Genomic DNA, 16,326 nt, shown 5'->3' on the forward strand with positions numbered 1-16,326 from the left:
TGGCTGCAACTTGTTCAAAAAAAAAAAAAAAAAAGCTCGGACAGGGTCATGTTTACGACTGTGTTTCAGCACCTTTTCTTTTAACAACACTCAATAAACATTTGAGAACTGAGTAGGCTTGTCAAATCACACATCTAAGATATAAAAGGAGCGACTTCAGGACAACTTGGAACTGTTCTTTGGTGGCCCAGCCAGAGCACAGACTTAAATTCAATTTTCTGCAGAGATCGGAAAGTGGTTGTGCATCGATGCTGCCGACCCAACCTGGTGGTGCTTTGGGGGTGCTGCACCGAGGAATTGTTAAAACTGTCAAAGGTAGGTGTGCCAGGCTTGTGGCATCCTACTGAAAAGACTTGAGTCTGTAATAACTGCCAAGGGGGCATCCGCAAAGCATTGTGCAAAAGGTCTGAATATTTACGTATCATATTTTTTTTTAGGTTGTTGACCAAATTTCAAATTCATGGTAAATAGTAGTCAGTACACACCTGCCATTACGGTGAACTTGATTAATCACAAAAAGTCCAGCATTGTAGTTGGGATTCTTCCTAACATTGCATCATATGACATCAAATTACATTATTGAAATTAAATTATGAGGAGAAAGCTGCACAATATTTTCCAAGGCATGTAACTCAGGGCGCCCATCGTCAAGCGATGAAAATGGTGACCTGACATTGAGAAGAATTCGACGTAGAGAACTTGGCAGGGAGGGTGCGAAAAGACCTCCATCAATTCAAGCTGGCCGAAGTGTTTTATTTCCTCACCCTGGAGGTTGTAGTTTACTCGTACGACCACACAGTGGTAGACAAGAGCTATCATTGAAAAAGAACTGGGTCCAGAAATGCCTCCATGGGTAGAGAAACGACTTTCTAAACAGTCCAGTAATACCAAAGATGACTTGTCGAAGGTAAGTAAGTATTGAATTGTAATCATTTTGTCCCACTGCCAGGTAAGGGTCATTCTTAGCTATAGGTGACTTTGATGGTCTGAGGTGTTCTTTGTAGGATCACCACAAAATATTACGTGTACTTTTATTAATTTACTTTTAATTACCTTTCTGGGGGGGGGGGGGGTCGTCGTTTTTTTATTATGGAGCCAAAGTAAATTTTCAATGAGACATTTGCGATATAATAAATCAATAAACAAAAAAATATGGCCTGCGTGGGTTTTCTCCTCCCACGTTCCAAAAACATGCATGGCAGGCTGATTGAACACACTAAATTGTCCCTAGGTGTGTGTGTGAGTGTGTATGGTTGTTCGTCTATGTGTGCCCTGCGAGTGGCTGGCAACCAGTTCAGGGTGTCCCCCGCCTACTGCCCGAAGTCAGCTGGGATAGGCTCCGGCACCCCCCGCGACCCTAGTGAGGATTAAGCGGTTCGGAAAATGGATGGATGGATATCAAATTTTACTTTATTATTGTATAAATCACATTAAAATATCTTTGTCGACGTTTTGAGACATGTTCAAGAACATATGGCACAGTAGGAAGGTTACCCCCTGTCAGAGAGCCTAAATTGAGCTTTCTGCGAACAGGTATGAGTATACAATACGTTCCCAAAGATATCACAGCAGATTTAGGTTGATGCTGTGTATTCACAGTTTTGGAGAGATGTCACAGTTTGCACACTGTTGCTGTCCTTCAAATACCGTAAATTAAGTAATTACGAATTATGGGTGACACGTAGGCCTCACAATGCAGAAGTGCAGCGTTCGATTCCGGCTCCGGCCTTCCTGTGTGAGTTTGCATGTTTTCCCCGCACCTGTGTGGGTTTTCAGCTAATTATTTAATTAATTTTAAAAATCTATTTTCATTATCCCACAACCAGACGAGGACTAGGGCACACTAAGCCACACCAGGCATCCAACCAGAGTACTTTCACTAGGATATGATGTTGCATTTCAAAGTAAAATGCCTCTGAAATTTGCAATTTTGACCTTTACACCTGAAAAAAAAAAAAAAATCAAAAATTCAATTGACCGCAGTCTTATACTGCAGGACTGCCAACAGACCACATGGTGACAGAAGTTTCAACAAAACCGGCGACAAGATTTAAGTTCCCTTTGTACGTTTACAAAGTTCACGTTTGGAGGAACATTCTTTCAAATACACAATGTTTCAATGAAAAGTTGTTCCAAATGTGTTTTATGTCGTCAATATAAATGAAGGTATTAAGATACTGTATGTGCTCTCAAGTCGTTACACGGTGTTGCTACCGTGTTGCATGAACGTTTGTCACGTGTCAGTGTTTCTTTGATCTTTGTTGCTTTGTAAGAAAGTTCTTACTTGCTCCACATTGACAGACGACGCAGTCAGGTTGTGTGACTTCCTGCCTGGAAGTAGTTGGACTTGTCACGACTACTGCGCGCGTTCCACTACCCAACATAGGTAGGTAGATAGCTTTGTACTGTCAACATGCAATATGTGTGAAACATACACAGTATAAAAATGTTCTCAATGTTGACAGTCTCAGAAACATGACCAAATAATGCAATCATACCTAGAGTAATCAATCTTTTCCATTCATACATTCACTTTACTTTTTTTGAAAGGAAGGGCTAATTCTTCAGTACTAATGCAAAAGATTCACAGTTGATGCACACTTCTGAAAAAAAACGTCAAGTTACCGTTATTTGTTACATTAACAATTAAGAATAGTCCTGTACATTATTTGAAGATACTGATCATGTTACTGATCAAGGATTTTTACCAAAGTAGAAAACTGACTAGTATCGACATGCAATACTTAAGTATGGGTGGGAGGCAGAAACTCGATTCTGAATCAGTTTTCAATTTAAAATGACTTCAAAGTAACCCTTAGATGCATTCATGTTATTTATATTACTTGTTGGGTCTCATCAAAAAAAAAAAAAAAAGAACAGCAATCCTGCCCCTTCTGTGGCAGGGTGATTCATCTTCTGATAAAAAGAAATCAAATATGAAGAGGACTATTGATCAGTTGAGATTATGTCATGACTCTGTCCAAACTTAATAATACAATTTAAATTGAATAATTTAAAACAGTTAGTTTTGAAGATAATTTTTTTCCAATGACGATTTTGTGAACAATAATCAAATGTTGCATGTTTGTATAGTGTATACTGAACCTTATAGTTCCTGTTTATTGTATTTAACACTGACCTGTGCAACATAATGTCAGGGGCATGTATATGTCACCGTATCAAGCCAGCAAGGCCCATTTGTCATCCACACAAAAAACATTTCATGTATTTTTTGATTAGGGAAAATGAAACGAGCTTGCCTCTTTTTCCTCTGTTATATGGAGACACCCTCCCTACCCAAGGCCGCCATTACCTACTCATAGGCCCAGGAGGCCAAACATCAAATATAGGCCCCTCTTCGCAAACCTAACCGAGATATACCACTGACAAACAGATCAGCACACACATTCATGTTATTCATCATTTTTAATCAAAACTACAGCCAACAAATCAGACACAATACTTTTATAAACCAACTGAGTATTTTTTTTCAGTCACTCTATGAAAAAAGTCTATATTTTAATAGTATTGCACTAATATATCAAACAACTACACTTAACCAAATTAGTGCACACAACAATACGTGCTCTGATCAAAACAGGATTTAAAAAGTTGGACAAAAATGTGTGCGCGTGCATGTCTGTGCGTTTTCGCGAAATACGCGATCACGGGAGGTTGACTGTTTGAAAAGTAGATCTTGAGTCAAAAAAAGGTTGGGCACCACTGTTGTGGGAAGGAAGGAACACACATTCACAACATCCAATAGTAATTTTCGAAAACGTTGCGAAGATAGATCTGTTTCAAATACCATCCATCCATTTTCTAATCCTCACCAGGGTTGTGGGGGTGCTGGAGCCCCTCCCAACTGTCTTCAGGCCTGAACTGGTTGCCAGCCAATCGCAGGGCACACCTAGACAAACAACCATTTGCGCACACTCACATCGAGAAACAATTTAGAGTCTTCCATTAACCTGCCATGCACGTTTTTGGAATGTGGGAGGAAACCAGAGCACCTGGAGAAAACCCACGCGGGCACGGGGCGAATATGCAAACTCCACACAGGGAGGCCCAGAGCGGGAATCGAACCCTGCACCTCTGCACTGTGAGGCGCACATGCTAACCAGTAGTCCACTGCCGCCCTGTTTCAAATACCTTTACATAATAATTATTACCCTTCGTCTTTTCAGACTCTAGGAGTGACCAACTAGTGAAAACAGTTCGAGTAATCATGTTTTTATGTCCCTGGTAATTGGCTCCCAGGATATGCTGTCCCTTTAATCTTTTGATGTCTGGTTATTCCGTAACACAAACAATTAATTTGACTACGCTGCCCTAAAGCTTCCTATTGTTGTTTGGACGAGACCTTGAGCAAAAATATATAAATGTATATTTATATATATATATATATATAGTCCTCCTGGTTACAACTAGCATTTGTCCACAGAAAGCTAAATTATAATATAATATAACATAATAAATAATCAGGTCAGGTGACAACCAACAATTTCGTGCAAGGACGAGACACGTAATCAACACATGATAGAAACCAAGGCACATATATGAAAAAGGGTTTCAAATAATATCCATCCAACAAATACATTAGTTAAAATATTTGAGTTTCTTTGGAGGTCCAATTGCCATTTATAGTATCAAAATACATTTAATATGAGCTACAAACAGACTGAATCCTGTTTCCTTGGATCTTTTCACAAAAATAACCCTGATTCACCTTTCATAATTGAGCAATCCTCCCGCATTAGTGTCACCTCTGTTGCCAAGGCAACTGGGTAACCTTTGAAAAATGAAATAAAAGCAATCTGACCACTTCTGCGACCACAGGTCTGCTCATATTTTTCATTGGCTCTGGCTCAGGGCCTCACCTGGGAATTCATGTCAAGCAGAGCGCAGCCCAATTTGAATCTCTTCTTTTCAGCCCACACTTTTTTCCATGATAGATGGTCAGGTGGAAAACTACGGAAGAGGGTTAGGGCCAATGAAGGAAAAAAAAAATCAAGGTTGGCAAGATTCTCACTTTAATCAAAGAATTCTGACTTTAAAGTGAGAATTCTGACTTTATTCTCAGAATTCTTTAGTCTCAGAATTCTCGCTTAGAATTCTGACTTTGTCAGAATAAAGACTTTAATGTCTTGACTTTTAATTCTTAAGAGATAAAAGTGGGAATCTTGCCAAACGTGTTTTTTTTCTTCTTCACTGGCCCGAATCCTCTTCCGTAGAAAACACTGTTGGTTTGCTCCCACAATCAAATACATTAATTTATTCAGTTCTTTATTGTTCAGCAAAAATGGGACAAAGTGTGAAGAACTTAGAACATAAACATTAATTGTAAGTGCAAACCTCTCCCCGCTCCGGACTCGGGGGGCCGGGGCGCGCCACCGCCTCCTCCGCCGTCCTCCTCCGCCCTCGGTTTTTACTCGGCCCGTGGTGTTCATCAAATAGTTCGCTGAATTTTTTCGATACATCAATGGATGCTATTTTCTCAACATTACGGTGCGAGCATGCGACTGAAACACAGAAAACGCGGTTTAAACTGTCGTCGGAGATCGCGGCCGCCGCCATGATTCAATGTTGTTGACAGACGACAGGACAAACGACGCACTCAACGTTAATATCACGATAGTTTGCACCAATGTAAACCCTCCACACAAAAATGTAGAGGGTTTGAAAAAAATGCCGACCGTAAAGTTTTTTTTCGACGTCGAAATTCTCGGTCGGTCGGGTTACCGGAAACGCTGCTTTTTTCTCTCCGCCTTATTGTTTCACCGTCGTCCTGCATTCATGTGTAACAAATTCGATTGTCCCTCGTCGAAACACAAGGCAATTGGCTAGCTGTTGCTGCTCCCTAGTGGTATAGGGGGGTACTACATGATTACTTTCTGGGCGAAAGACAGCACAGGCATTCAAATTGGATATTTTCCCGCGGCACACCTGACAATGTCTCGCGGCACACGGGTTGAAAAACACTGTCCTATGGAAACCAGGGCACACAGAGACTAACAACCATCCACGCTCACACTCACACCTAGGGACAGTTTTGAGCGTTCATCATAAACATTGTTATCATAATTGTTATTATTCATCTGTGAATTTATTTATTTATTTGGGGGGTCTTGCAAATGTTTATTTAGATTTTTTTAATGCCGATATACATGTCCTCACTCACTCACTCACTCACTCACTCACTCACTCACTCACTCACTCACTCACTCACTCACTCACTCTTAACGTTTATAGTGGAATGACAAATGTGCTGTCAACAATGGTTTCAGTGTAAAGGCTGTCCAAAGATTAACTTAAGAGAGAGAGTTTATTTTGAAAACGGAAGTGTTACGAAATTTTGCAGCACACACTTAACACAGCCTTAGAAGATCGTTGAGCGTTGAATGTCTCTCTCTCTCTCTCTCTCTCTCTCTCTCTCTCTCTCTCTCTGTCTCTCTCTCTCTCTGTCTCTCTCTCTCGCTGTAAAGAACATGCCGAGGACAAGTTGCCGAGTTTCTCGTGCATACATCCGTGAGAGGGTCTCGCGCACGACACAGCCAGTCACATTTTAGGCGGACACCCCCAGCGGTGAAGCTGCTTCTCGACTTTTCTTGACTCAACTCTTCCACTTTATCTTACAGTCGGGGACAATAATTCCTGGTCTGTGGTGGCTCAGGTGGCTTCCATATTTCGTCACCTGAAGTGTCCTTTTGCCTGAAGCCAGCCAACACCTGTGCTGGGAGAGGGAGAGAAGCACCTGGAGTGCTGTGCCCGTCGCCAAGTGGGGAAGAAAAAAAAGCGAGAGTGAGAGAGACTGCCTGGAGGACTGAGCCAAACTCACAAGTTGAAACTGTGGCTACCTGAAACATGGAGGTCGATGGTACTTCGTGGAAACTTACTGTGCTGTCATTGACCTGCTTGTGGGGGTTGTCAGGTAAGCGAAATTATTATTTTCACATGTAATACACAGTGCCAAATATATTGAAGATATATGCATATTCATTCTTATTTCTTCATCCTGTAACTAATATTCAAATAAAGGTATTCATCATAATCTAAATACGGTAAACAACAGCAACAAAAAAAACAGAATAACACAATAGAAGGTGTAATTTTGCTGGGAATGGATGAGGGTGAAGAGGTGTATTTTAGAAAAACGTTTTTATTTGTCAGGATTCAGTAAAAAAGTGTGTTATACATGATTATGTCTTCCAGGGATGAATAATCCCTTTATAGGTTCTGCAACGTTGGCTCATCCACCACTCTCGAGCAACGTATTAAAACTCCTACTTTCCCTAATAACTAAACTGTACACGCAGCCTACTTTTCCCCTGTCATCTTTACGATTCAGAAAAATTGGGACATGGTACAAATGCTTGAGCTTATTTCAAATGTTTTATGGAACGACAAGCCATCAATTATTAATTTTGGTCAAAATCTGAAGAGCGCTGTCTGAGAAAATGATCATTTACGCAATATAGGAAATCGTTTGTCATGAGGTGTCGCTGACATTTTTTCTTTTTCGAGTGAATTTCCATGGCTGCAGTATTATAACTGTACAAGTTGTATTGTTTTTCTCGAGAGACTGCATTCAAGGTCATTTCAAAGATCCTAGTGCTGTTTTAACAGCAACACTAAAAATCCCATGCAAGGTGTTGGTTTGTGCTCATAATCACACAGTTATAAAAATGTATCTTTTTTTTGCGGGGGGGCAGTGACATCATTTCTGAATGCTTTTCGAATAAACTTGTCTTACAAAACCATCCGATTCTCATGTGGGATAACTAGGACACTCGTGCTTGAGCGCGTATTAGTTTCAACTTTCAAGAGACAAGCTGGTGGCTCTCATGTTGCTCGTGAGACATAAAAGCTATGGGGCACATCACATTTTCCTTGAATTTTCTCTCAGCTACGTGTAGCCACTATGTCCATTTATACACTCTGTTGCCAAAACAATCTCATGAGCTGACATTGGCAATCTCAGGCTGGCTTGCCTCTCCCTCCTTGATCGAGGGAAGCGTGTCACCTGATAATGCTACCTGACAACTATTCCGACCATAATGATTCCATTAGATAAATCACCTCTGGGCTATTTGCAGGTACAATGTACTGAGGGGGATTAATGTTAGCTATTTACCAGCAGGTCGTGATTTAGTGTCATAGCACGACAGGACATTGGAGTCACAGTTGCTGACATTGACAATTAGTTGCCCTCCAGGTGTGTCCTGAACACAGTCAGTGGCCAGGATCCATGGAGGAAATGGTAATGAATAGCGGCCTTTAGTCACAGGAAGACTCGGTGCTCCTTAAGTCCTTGGTGTTGACATGTGCATTACAGCAGGAAGTGAGCAAACGTCCTGCAACAATCAAGATAAGACATCAATCTGTGTTTCTGTCAGAATTCTCAAAGTTGTTATGCTGGTGAATGGGGAATACGACACAATATTGAACATGACTTCTATTTGTGGCTTCTTTCTCACACTTGCAAGACATTACTAGAATTTTGTTTGTGGCAAAATGCTGGTAAATCTACACTTCTTTTTTTGTTTGTTTAATCATTAAAAAAAATACATGGGAGATAATGGAAATTCCATGGTGAAACTGGTGTCATTATAAAAGCTCCATGAAACCTAAAAAGGTATACTGGATATGAATTAGTGGAAGATTCCTTCCAAATCAACTAAACAAAGGTGACTTTGCCATGTATGTCTTTTTTTTTCTTGCTTTCTGATTGTGATCCCCAATTGGCAACTGTAGTTTCCACCCAGCTACAGATTTGTGTTGCACACCATAAAGAGAAGCAGAACATGCAAACGAAGTCAAAAGAGTGGTGACCAGTGTGATGGGACACACAAATTGTGACTCATTGAGTTTTAGGGGCATCCAGTGCCTTGCTCAAGGGCACCTCAACAGTAGCCAGAATGCAGACTAATATCTGTTCTACAACTGCTGTATTTACTAGCACCACTTGAACTAGTTCCAAAGCCAGGTATTTTTTAAAAATAGCATTGTACCATTTTTTTCACAATGCTGTCATTACGTGGCAATAATTTCTATTTTCCTTTCTATGGTCCTCATTTCTTTGTGTCTTTTACTGGTACCATCTGTGGTTAATATTCTTCAAAGTTTACTGTTAAAATTTGGAGTCTACAAAACATTGGGGAAAGTCAGAATTCATCCATCGATTCATCTACCCATCCATCCATCCATCCATCCATTTCCCGAACCGCTTAATCCTCACTAGGGTCGCAGGGGTGCTGCCTACAGCCGTCTTCGGGCAGTAGGCGGGGGGCACCCCGAACGGGTTGCCAGCCAATCGCAGGGCACACAGAGACGAACAACCATGTGCGCTCACACTCACACCTAGGGACAATTTAGTGTGTACAATCAGCCTGCTATGCATGTTTTTGGAACGTGGGAGGAAACCGGAGCACCCGGAGAAAACCCATGCAGGCCCACCCATCCATTTGTGGAAAACTGTTGTCATTAAGGTTGTAGGCAAGGCCAGATTGGGACTCGTTTTGAGCCCCGGAGGTTCAGTTCTCAGACCGGGCCACTTTAGTACATGTTTTAATGAAGATACTAGAGCTGTCAGTTTAGCGTGTTATCGGCATTAATTTAAATGAATTTTAACGGGATTACATTTTTTCTCGCGAGATTAACATGGCACACGTCACAGCGGATTTTACGTTACTCTGTAAATAAACCGGAAACAAAACAACAAGCATGCTGCAGAAGTCCACGCCCATGTCTGTTTTGCCAGCCACGGCAGCACCGAGACACTGAAAACGGATACTTAAAGAGTTTATGAAGAGAAAGTTTACGATTAAAAAGTTGCCAGATTGTTCCACTGACAAAACCAAGGTTACCTGTATGTTTTGCCGTCGTAAACTGAGCTATCATCATAGCACGTCGAGTCTGAAATACCACTTAACCACACAACGCTGCGCCGGTTCTGACACGCTCAGCGGCTTTGTACGTGTGAACGCTCCACACAATTTGCTGCGGTGTAAAACATATCGCAACAAAATACATCGGTGCAACGCCGGAGCAAATGTGTGCCGTGTGAACACCCCTTATGTTGTCAGAAGCAGTTATAGATGAAAGAGAAGAGGATCAAAGTGTCCTTTCACCAGTGGATCAGACGTCATGCTGAAAATGTGCACACGTCTGCTACAAGCTAAGTTTTGAAAGCAAACACGAAGCTGTAGTGTCCATTGACGAAAAGAGATTAGTTCACTTCTCCTGTCCCACGTAATCTGCTTCAAACTCCCAGTTCGACATCCGCATCGGCGCTCCGCGCTAACGCTCCTTTCTTCTCATCGTCGGCTCCTCAAGCCTTGCATCCATCCAGCTGCAGACCGTCCAACAGCACCGATCTCTCCGCTGAACAAAGCGGGGCTGTGAAAAATGCTGCCCATTCCAGGCGCAAGACACAAGCGCCCCGGGACTGTCCAGCAACGACAGTCAAATGGTGCCGACATTCCTCCCAGTCAAAAACAGTGCTGGTATACCCATGCTGCCGAGAAGGCGCAACCACCAAGCACAGAGTCTCCTCCTTGATGAATGTCGTGGCCAAAAAAATGCTGAAAAAAGTCCACATCAGGTCCACACGACGTAACAACAAACACAAAGTGACAAAACAAACACAAAAACAATAAAAAAAAGCAAGGCTCATGAGAGCACTTGCTGACGGCTGCCTACTCGGGCGCCATCTTGGACAAGCGGGAGAAGACACTGTTTTGGGAGAGAAATAAGAGACACGGTTGATGAGCCTCTGACGCGATTGTTACTTGTTTGGAACTATTTTGTGTGGAAGGTTACAGTGTTCCGTGGCCATATAAATAAAGCGGGTGGAGCTTCTCTGTGTTCGTCTGACAGTGACGGTGCGCTGAAGCACGTCGAGAGTTCAGCGGTGCAGTGGTAGCGACCTAGCGAACACACTGAAAATAAAACGTCTCCAGTGTTGTCATCTAACCAAGTGTAGTCATCCGAAATGATGTCTACACAAAACCGTGGAGAGACTGCCGAGCAAGAAGGACCAACAGAATCAACATAGCCTGACTGCTGTGTTCAAGGCAAACTTGAGAAAAACGAAGTATGCAACCATGGCTTAAATCCACTATAGGCAGAGTACTAGTTTACCTTAGATGTGCACTTTATAATGTTATATTGCTCTGTTTCCATAAAAAGAGCTGTTAAAGCAGACAAAATATTTTTTTTCACTGTTGTTGATGGAAAGTAATATTGTGTGATAGATTATGTGTGAATAACTGCTCCAAGTGAAAAATGTTCATGTAAAATTTAAAATCGAAATTCTTATTTTAGTAAATATTTGCATTTTGCACAAAGAAAACTGATTCATGATTCCATGTTGATGAGAGCATTAAAATGGGGAAAAATAGGACAAAAAATATAAAAGGAAATTCAGAAACAATAAAAAACGTGTGAGTAATCACGATTCATTTTTTGTTAATTTGAGTTAATTATGACAGTTGCATTTTTAATTCGATTAAGTATTTTAATCGTTTGACAGCTCTAGAAGATACACAACTTTACTCTTCTTCGTGTATCAATATAAAATATATTACCATTCCTTCCAACTAAGTTCATATTTCATTTGATAAGAAAAATCCAAATTTAATTCAATGTGCTCACAAGATCATGATCAGTGTTTATTTGAATAAGTATGAAAACATAAATCGGCAAAAGCACAAAAAGGACCATTCGGCAACCTACAATGCCATTTGTATCATATTTGATACAAATGGCATTGTAGGATCATTATGTAACTCATTCTTTATATTACATTAAATCATCTGTATCAAATTTGATACTGCAGGTTTAAAATATAATTTTCCACAAATTATCATTTTCAGATGTAATCTATATAATGCTTATAAATGTGATACGACAAATATCTAAAACAATATTATATGCCAAATATATTTTTGTGAATTTGTTATAAGGGTTAATTAATGAACATCTCAGTTCCCAAAAATCAGATTTTTACGGCTATTCCTTCCTTGATGCGCCAGGCATTACAGGGTTACCGGCCCCCTCACACAGTTGGCGCAAGCACTCACACACTCACCCACCTTTGTGTCTTTTTATCAGCAATAATCGTGTTTTATCACACATGTTTTGCACATTCTGATATTCAACCCCACGTCGAATACAGAATGAATGTGTGTGACATATTCAGTTACTCTTATGGCCCGAAAACTGGATGCTGGAGCGCAGAGAGTACTGTGCCGCTGACACCCCCCCCCCCCCCCCCCCCCCCCCCCCGTCTGGCAGTTCTGAGCTCCATTGGCGCAATTTGCAGAAGAAGCCCGTAAACATTTAGAGCAGGGGTGCCCAAGTCCGGTCCTCAAAGGCACCGATCCAGTCTTTTGGGATGTCTCCCTCCTTCGGCACAACCGTTTCAAATCATCAGCTCATCACCAAACTCTGAGAAGCCTGGTAACGATTGGAGAAGGGAGACATCCAAAACAGGCTGCAAAGGTGCTCTCGAGGACCAGACTTGGGCACCTCTGCACCTGAGGTTGCAGTGAGACATATCTTCTCATAGTACATCTGATTCCTTTATGTATAATCCATGATTTACCTGCTGATCAACTATTGTACTATTATGATTCTATTCTGGTCACACAATCAAGCAAAGGATCATCTGCATTTTTTTCCCAGGTGACTCCCACAATGGATTTTACTTATTTAACAAGGTCAATCCACACAAGCTTCAAAGGCTTCATTGGGATGAGGAGGGCAATGCTCTGTTTTCACTGCAGATTTTCTGTGGAAACCGTCAGTGATTTAGTAGTAAGAGTGAGGGGGTTGCAAGTTATTTTTAGCTTTTATGTATGATTCTAAACACACTTGTAGGACACTGATCCCTCACCCATTATAACTTAAAACGCCTACTTCTCATGCCTTTATATTCTCTGACAAGTTGAAAACATCTGGTCGCACATTTCTCCGTAATCGTTAAATCCGATTCTGTGGCCCTCAAGGCTGCAACAGGAAAGGCCATGGAATAGAGTTTGTCCAACTTGCACCGATGACCTTATCTCTAATTGCCTATTTCTTAGAATATTACTCAGTGGATATGTCACAAAGCCCATTTCCACTTTGAACCGGGATTATGGCTGTTTGAAGCCTGCAGTCCTCATGTGTGTCCCCAGCAACTGGTGCAATTTTGATTTGAGAAAGGATTGTGGGGATTTATTGTTACATACGTAATGACACGAAAATACAACAGTGCACTTCTTCCACCCCCTGTGGGCCAGTTCACTGTTGAAAAATGAATTCACGTGCCAGCCGCATTTGTAATCCTTTGTATTTATACAAAGGATTACACATCAGCACTGTGCATAAGGCCAAGGAGAACAAGAACCTGCATGGAGATTAACGCAGGTTCATCCTCGCAGTCACATTCGTCACTCGTTCAAAATATTTCTAAATCCTTTTTTTACATTGCGTTTTATTGCAATTATCTTGGTCTTAAACACCTTACTCTACTTTTATCACCTCAATTAAAGTTACATTTACCGGATTAATTATGTAATTATAATAAATGCGTAACATGGGAGTATTAGCAGAATCTTCCTACATATGGGTTTCCTTTTTTTTTTTTTTTTTAACCTAACAAAAAAAGCATTTTCAGATCAATGATTAAATCAAGGATTAAAAATACTCTTGGTATGTAATTGCCTCAACAGAACTGTCCATATGAGACGACTGTATTGGCCTTACCTTGCGCTCAGACTGGACAAAAGAGGCTCATCTAACAAGCTATGTCTCGTGCTAGCTGTTGCGCTGTAGTGTATTTTGATTGGAGAAGATGTTGACTGACTAATTATGATAATGCTGTTATTGTTTTATATTTTGTGTAGGGGAGACCAGGAATGATAGTAACACTTTTTGTTTTCAGCAAGTGTAATTCAGTGATTCTTTTCTGCTATAAATGACATACACATGGACTTGGACTGCAACACCACAGATGATGTAAATGAATGTAAAATACATTTGTTACAACCTGCAATGAACAACGCTTATTGTGAACAGTGATTAGTACTTGGTAAGTAGGCTATTAAAAGACACTTGAAGAGTCGAGCTGTCTATTGAACAATTAAAACACTTGCAATGTGTTTTTAAGGTGCAAAGTCATTTCATAAGCAAACCGCCTAAGGCAGAATACATATTTAATTTGATGTTTTGGTCCTTGCCTGAGGTGCAGGCTTCATTGGCCTAAAATTTACCATTTTGATATCCGATCCACTTCCATTGGCCGCTGGTTATCAAATTGCATCACGGTATTATCAAGTATTTAAATGATCACTTTTTAAGAACATTGACAACCCTCCCCCATGCTAGTCAGCCATTAAAAAGCTAGGCTATTTATGTATTTAGTTGGTTAGTTAGTTAGTAGATTTAGTTTCAAAGCTAGCACATATACAACACACCAAATTAAACCAGAGAAACTACTACTTGAATTTATATAAGTGAAACAATTATATCTATGGGCACTATGCAAAAAATAAAAATAAAATTGTGTTGAAAATGTATACTTTCTGACTTGATAAATAGTTATTTGGCTCCAGAACAGACATTTTTCAACTCAGCTGTCTGTAGACAGGTCACCATAGCAAAAGAGAATGTTATGTTTTTGTTTCGATTACATTTGGTTTTGTTACCCTCGTGCCCTTATTGTCTTCACCTATTGTCGTCATCCGGTCCCTTGTGTTAACCAATCAGGTCCCTCAACCCTTTGTGTCTCGTCCAGGTGTTTCTCATTGTCTCGTCACTTTGCTTGTATTTAGTTCCCTGGGTTCTCTCAGTCTTGGTTGGATTCTGTGTGTGTCTGTGTGCGCCTGTTATGTTTTCTATCTGTCGTATCTGTTTTTTTTTTTTTGGCTACTTTGGTTGACTGTGGTTTTCAGGACTTTGCTTGAGTACTTCAGTTAGTTTTTTTCCAGTGTACTCCTGTTTGTATTTTTGTTAAATACATTTTGCTCAGTCCACCATGCCTCCTCCTGCCTGCCTGCTTTTTGGGGTCCTCTACCTACCGTCACGCAAAACTTGACAGCGGATCTGTTATCAATTGCCTTACCGAGATAAATAAATAAAAATACAATTGCCATACAAACCTATCTATCGTGGGAGGTGGTGCACAAATTGTTGCATGTGTCACTTGTTTGTAAAAAACAATTTTGTGAATCATTGTTGACAAATTAGGGGCAATGAAAATTGTACTGGCAGGTGTACTGCGTAGTCTGCGAACGGGACACTTTCAGTATACAAGCATTGTGTGTGTGTGCGTGTGCGTGTGCGTATGCGCATGCGCGCACATTTTGAATGGGATGGGGGAGTTGCTGATGACTGTCCCTTGGCTGGGACATCCCATCTCCATCCATGGAGCCAGAAGGAAAATGGCCTCCTCTTAGGGGTCATGAGAAAGTTACTGCTTGACTTTCCCATCATTGGGCTCTGGCCTAGGCACTCTCTTAAAGTCACACACACTTCCTTTCTTCTTTTTGCTGATATTATGATACCTACAAATTTGGTGCGAATTATTTCCGGCACCATGTTCTCCTTTCCCATTTTAGTAATAGTTCAGTTCATCAGGATTCTGTCGCAATCCAAAATAAATGCAATTCACACTGTTTAACAGAAAATACATTTTCAGCCAAAGTTTTAAGACTGATCTGCTGCTGAATTGCATACACATACTAGACGAACGCTACATTCACACTGCGTGGTGTGATGCCCAAGTCGGATAGTTTGTTAAATTCGATCTTTTTTATTCTAAAAAAATGCGACATCTAATGTGAATGCAAGGCATCCATGATGTGACATGTCTGCGCACAAAGCATGAAATTGACTGACGTGTCCAAAAAGACAACGTCACGCGGCACATTGTTTACGAAAGTTAATATGGACCCTTGTGAAAGGGATCATTTAACATCACACATCGCCAGAGTAGTGAGACGGGATGAGGTAGAAATATTTTGGGGAAATGAGGTGGCTGGTGTCATTTCATGGAAACATCTACTAAAGATGACCGGTCTGCATGTCTGAATTACTATCACCAATCAGTCAAATTTATGCTTCATGTTTCAAATTGGATTAAATTAAAATCCAATATAAAGACAACAAATATGCAAAACAATTTAGCAGATTCACAGATAATTGTCAGTGTAGTCTCCTGAGCTAAGCACTTTTTTTCCACCTGCGCGACGCACATATTTGACTGAAATATACAGGTAGGTCAGATGTGTATGGAAGAGCGTTTACACTGCAGACACATGGCATTCATACCCGATTTAT

The 16,326-nt window shown here is 40.8% G+C and overlaps 1 protein-coding gene across 2 annotated transcripts in view; it reads left to right on the plus strand.

The window, feature by feature from the left end:
- Positions 1–2,302: 2,302 nt before the first annotated feature.
- Positions 2,303–16,326, plus strand: part of esama (endothelial cell adhesion molecule a) — an 84,144-nt gene continuing 70,120 nt past the window's right edge. Inside the window, exons 1-2 of one of the 2 annotated variants that reach the window (XM_086130635.1) lie at positions 2,303–2,386; positions 6,639–6,931. In XM_086130635.1, the coding sequence (XP_085986761.1) occupies positions 6,865–6,931 (67 nt within the window). In that variant the 5' untranslated portion in view covers positions 2,303–2,386; positions 6,639–6,864. Of the gene's footprint in view, positions 2,387–6,503; positions 6,932–16,326 lie in introns of those variants that run through there. The other variant, XM_086130634.1, reaches the window with a different exon arrangement.

The sequence above is a fragment of the Hippocampus guttulatus genome, chromosome 15, assembly GCF_054856545.1.
Source record: "Hippocampus guttulatus isolate MCC_2025c chromosome 15, RoL_Hgut_1.0, whole genome shotgun sequence".
Classification (NCBI taxonomy): domain Eukaryota; kingdom Metazoa; phylum Chordata; class Actinopteri; order Syngnathiformes; family Syngnathidae; genus Hippocampus; species Hippocampus guttulatus.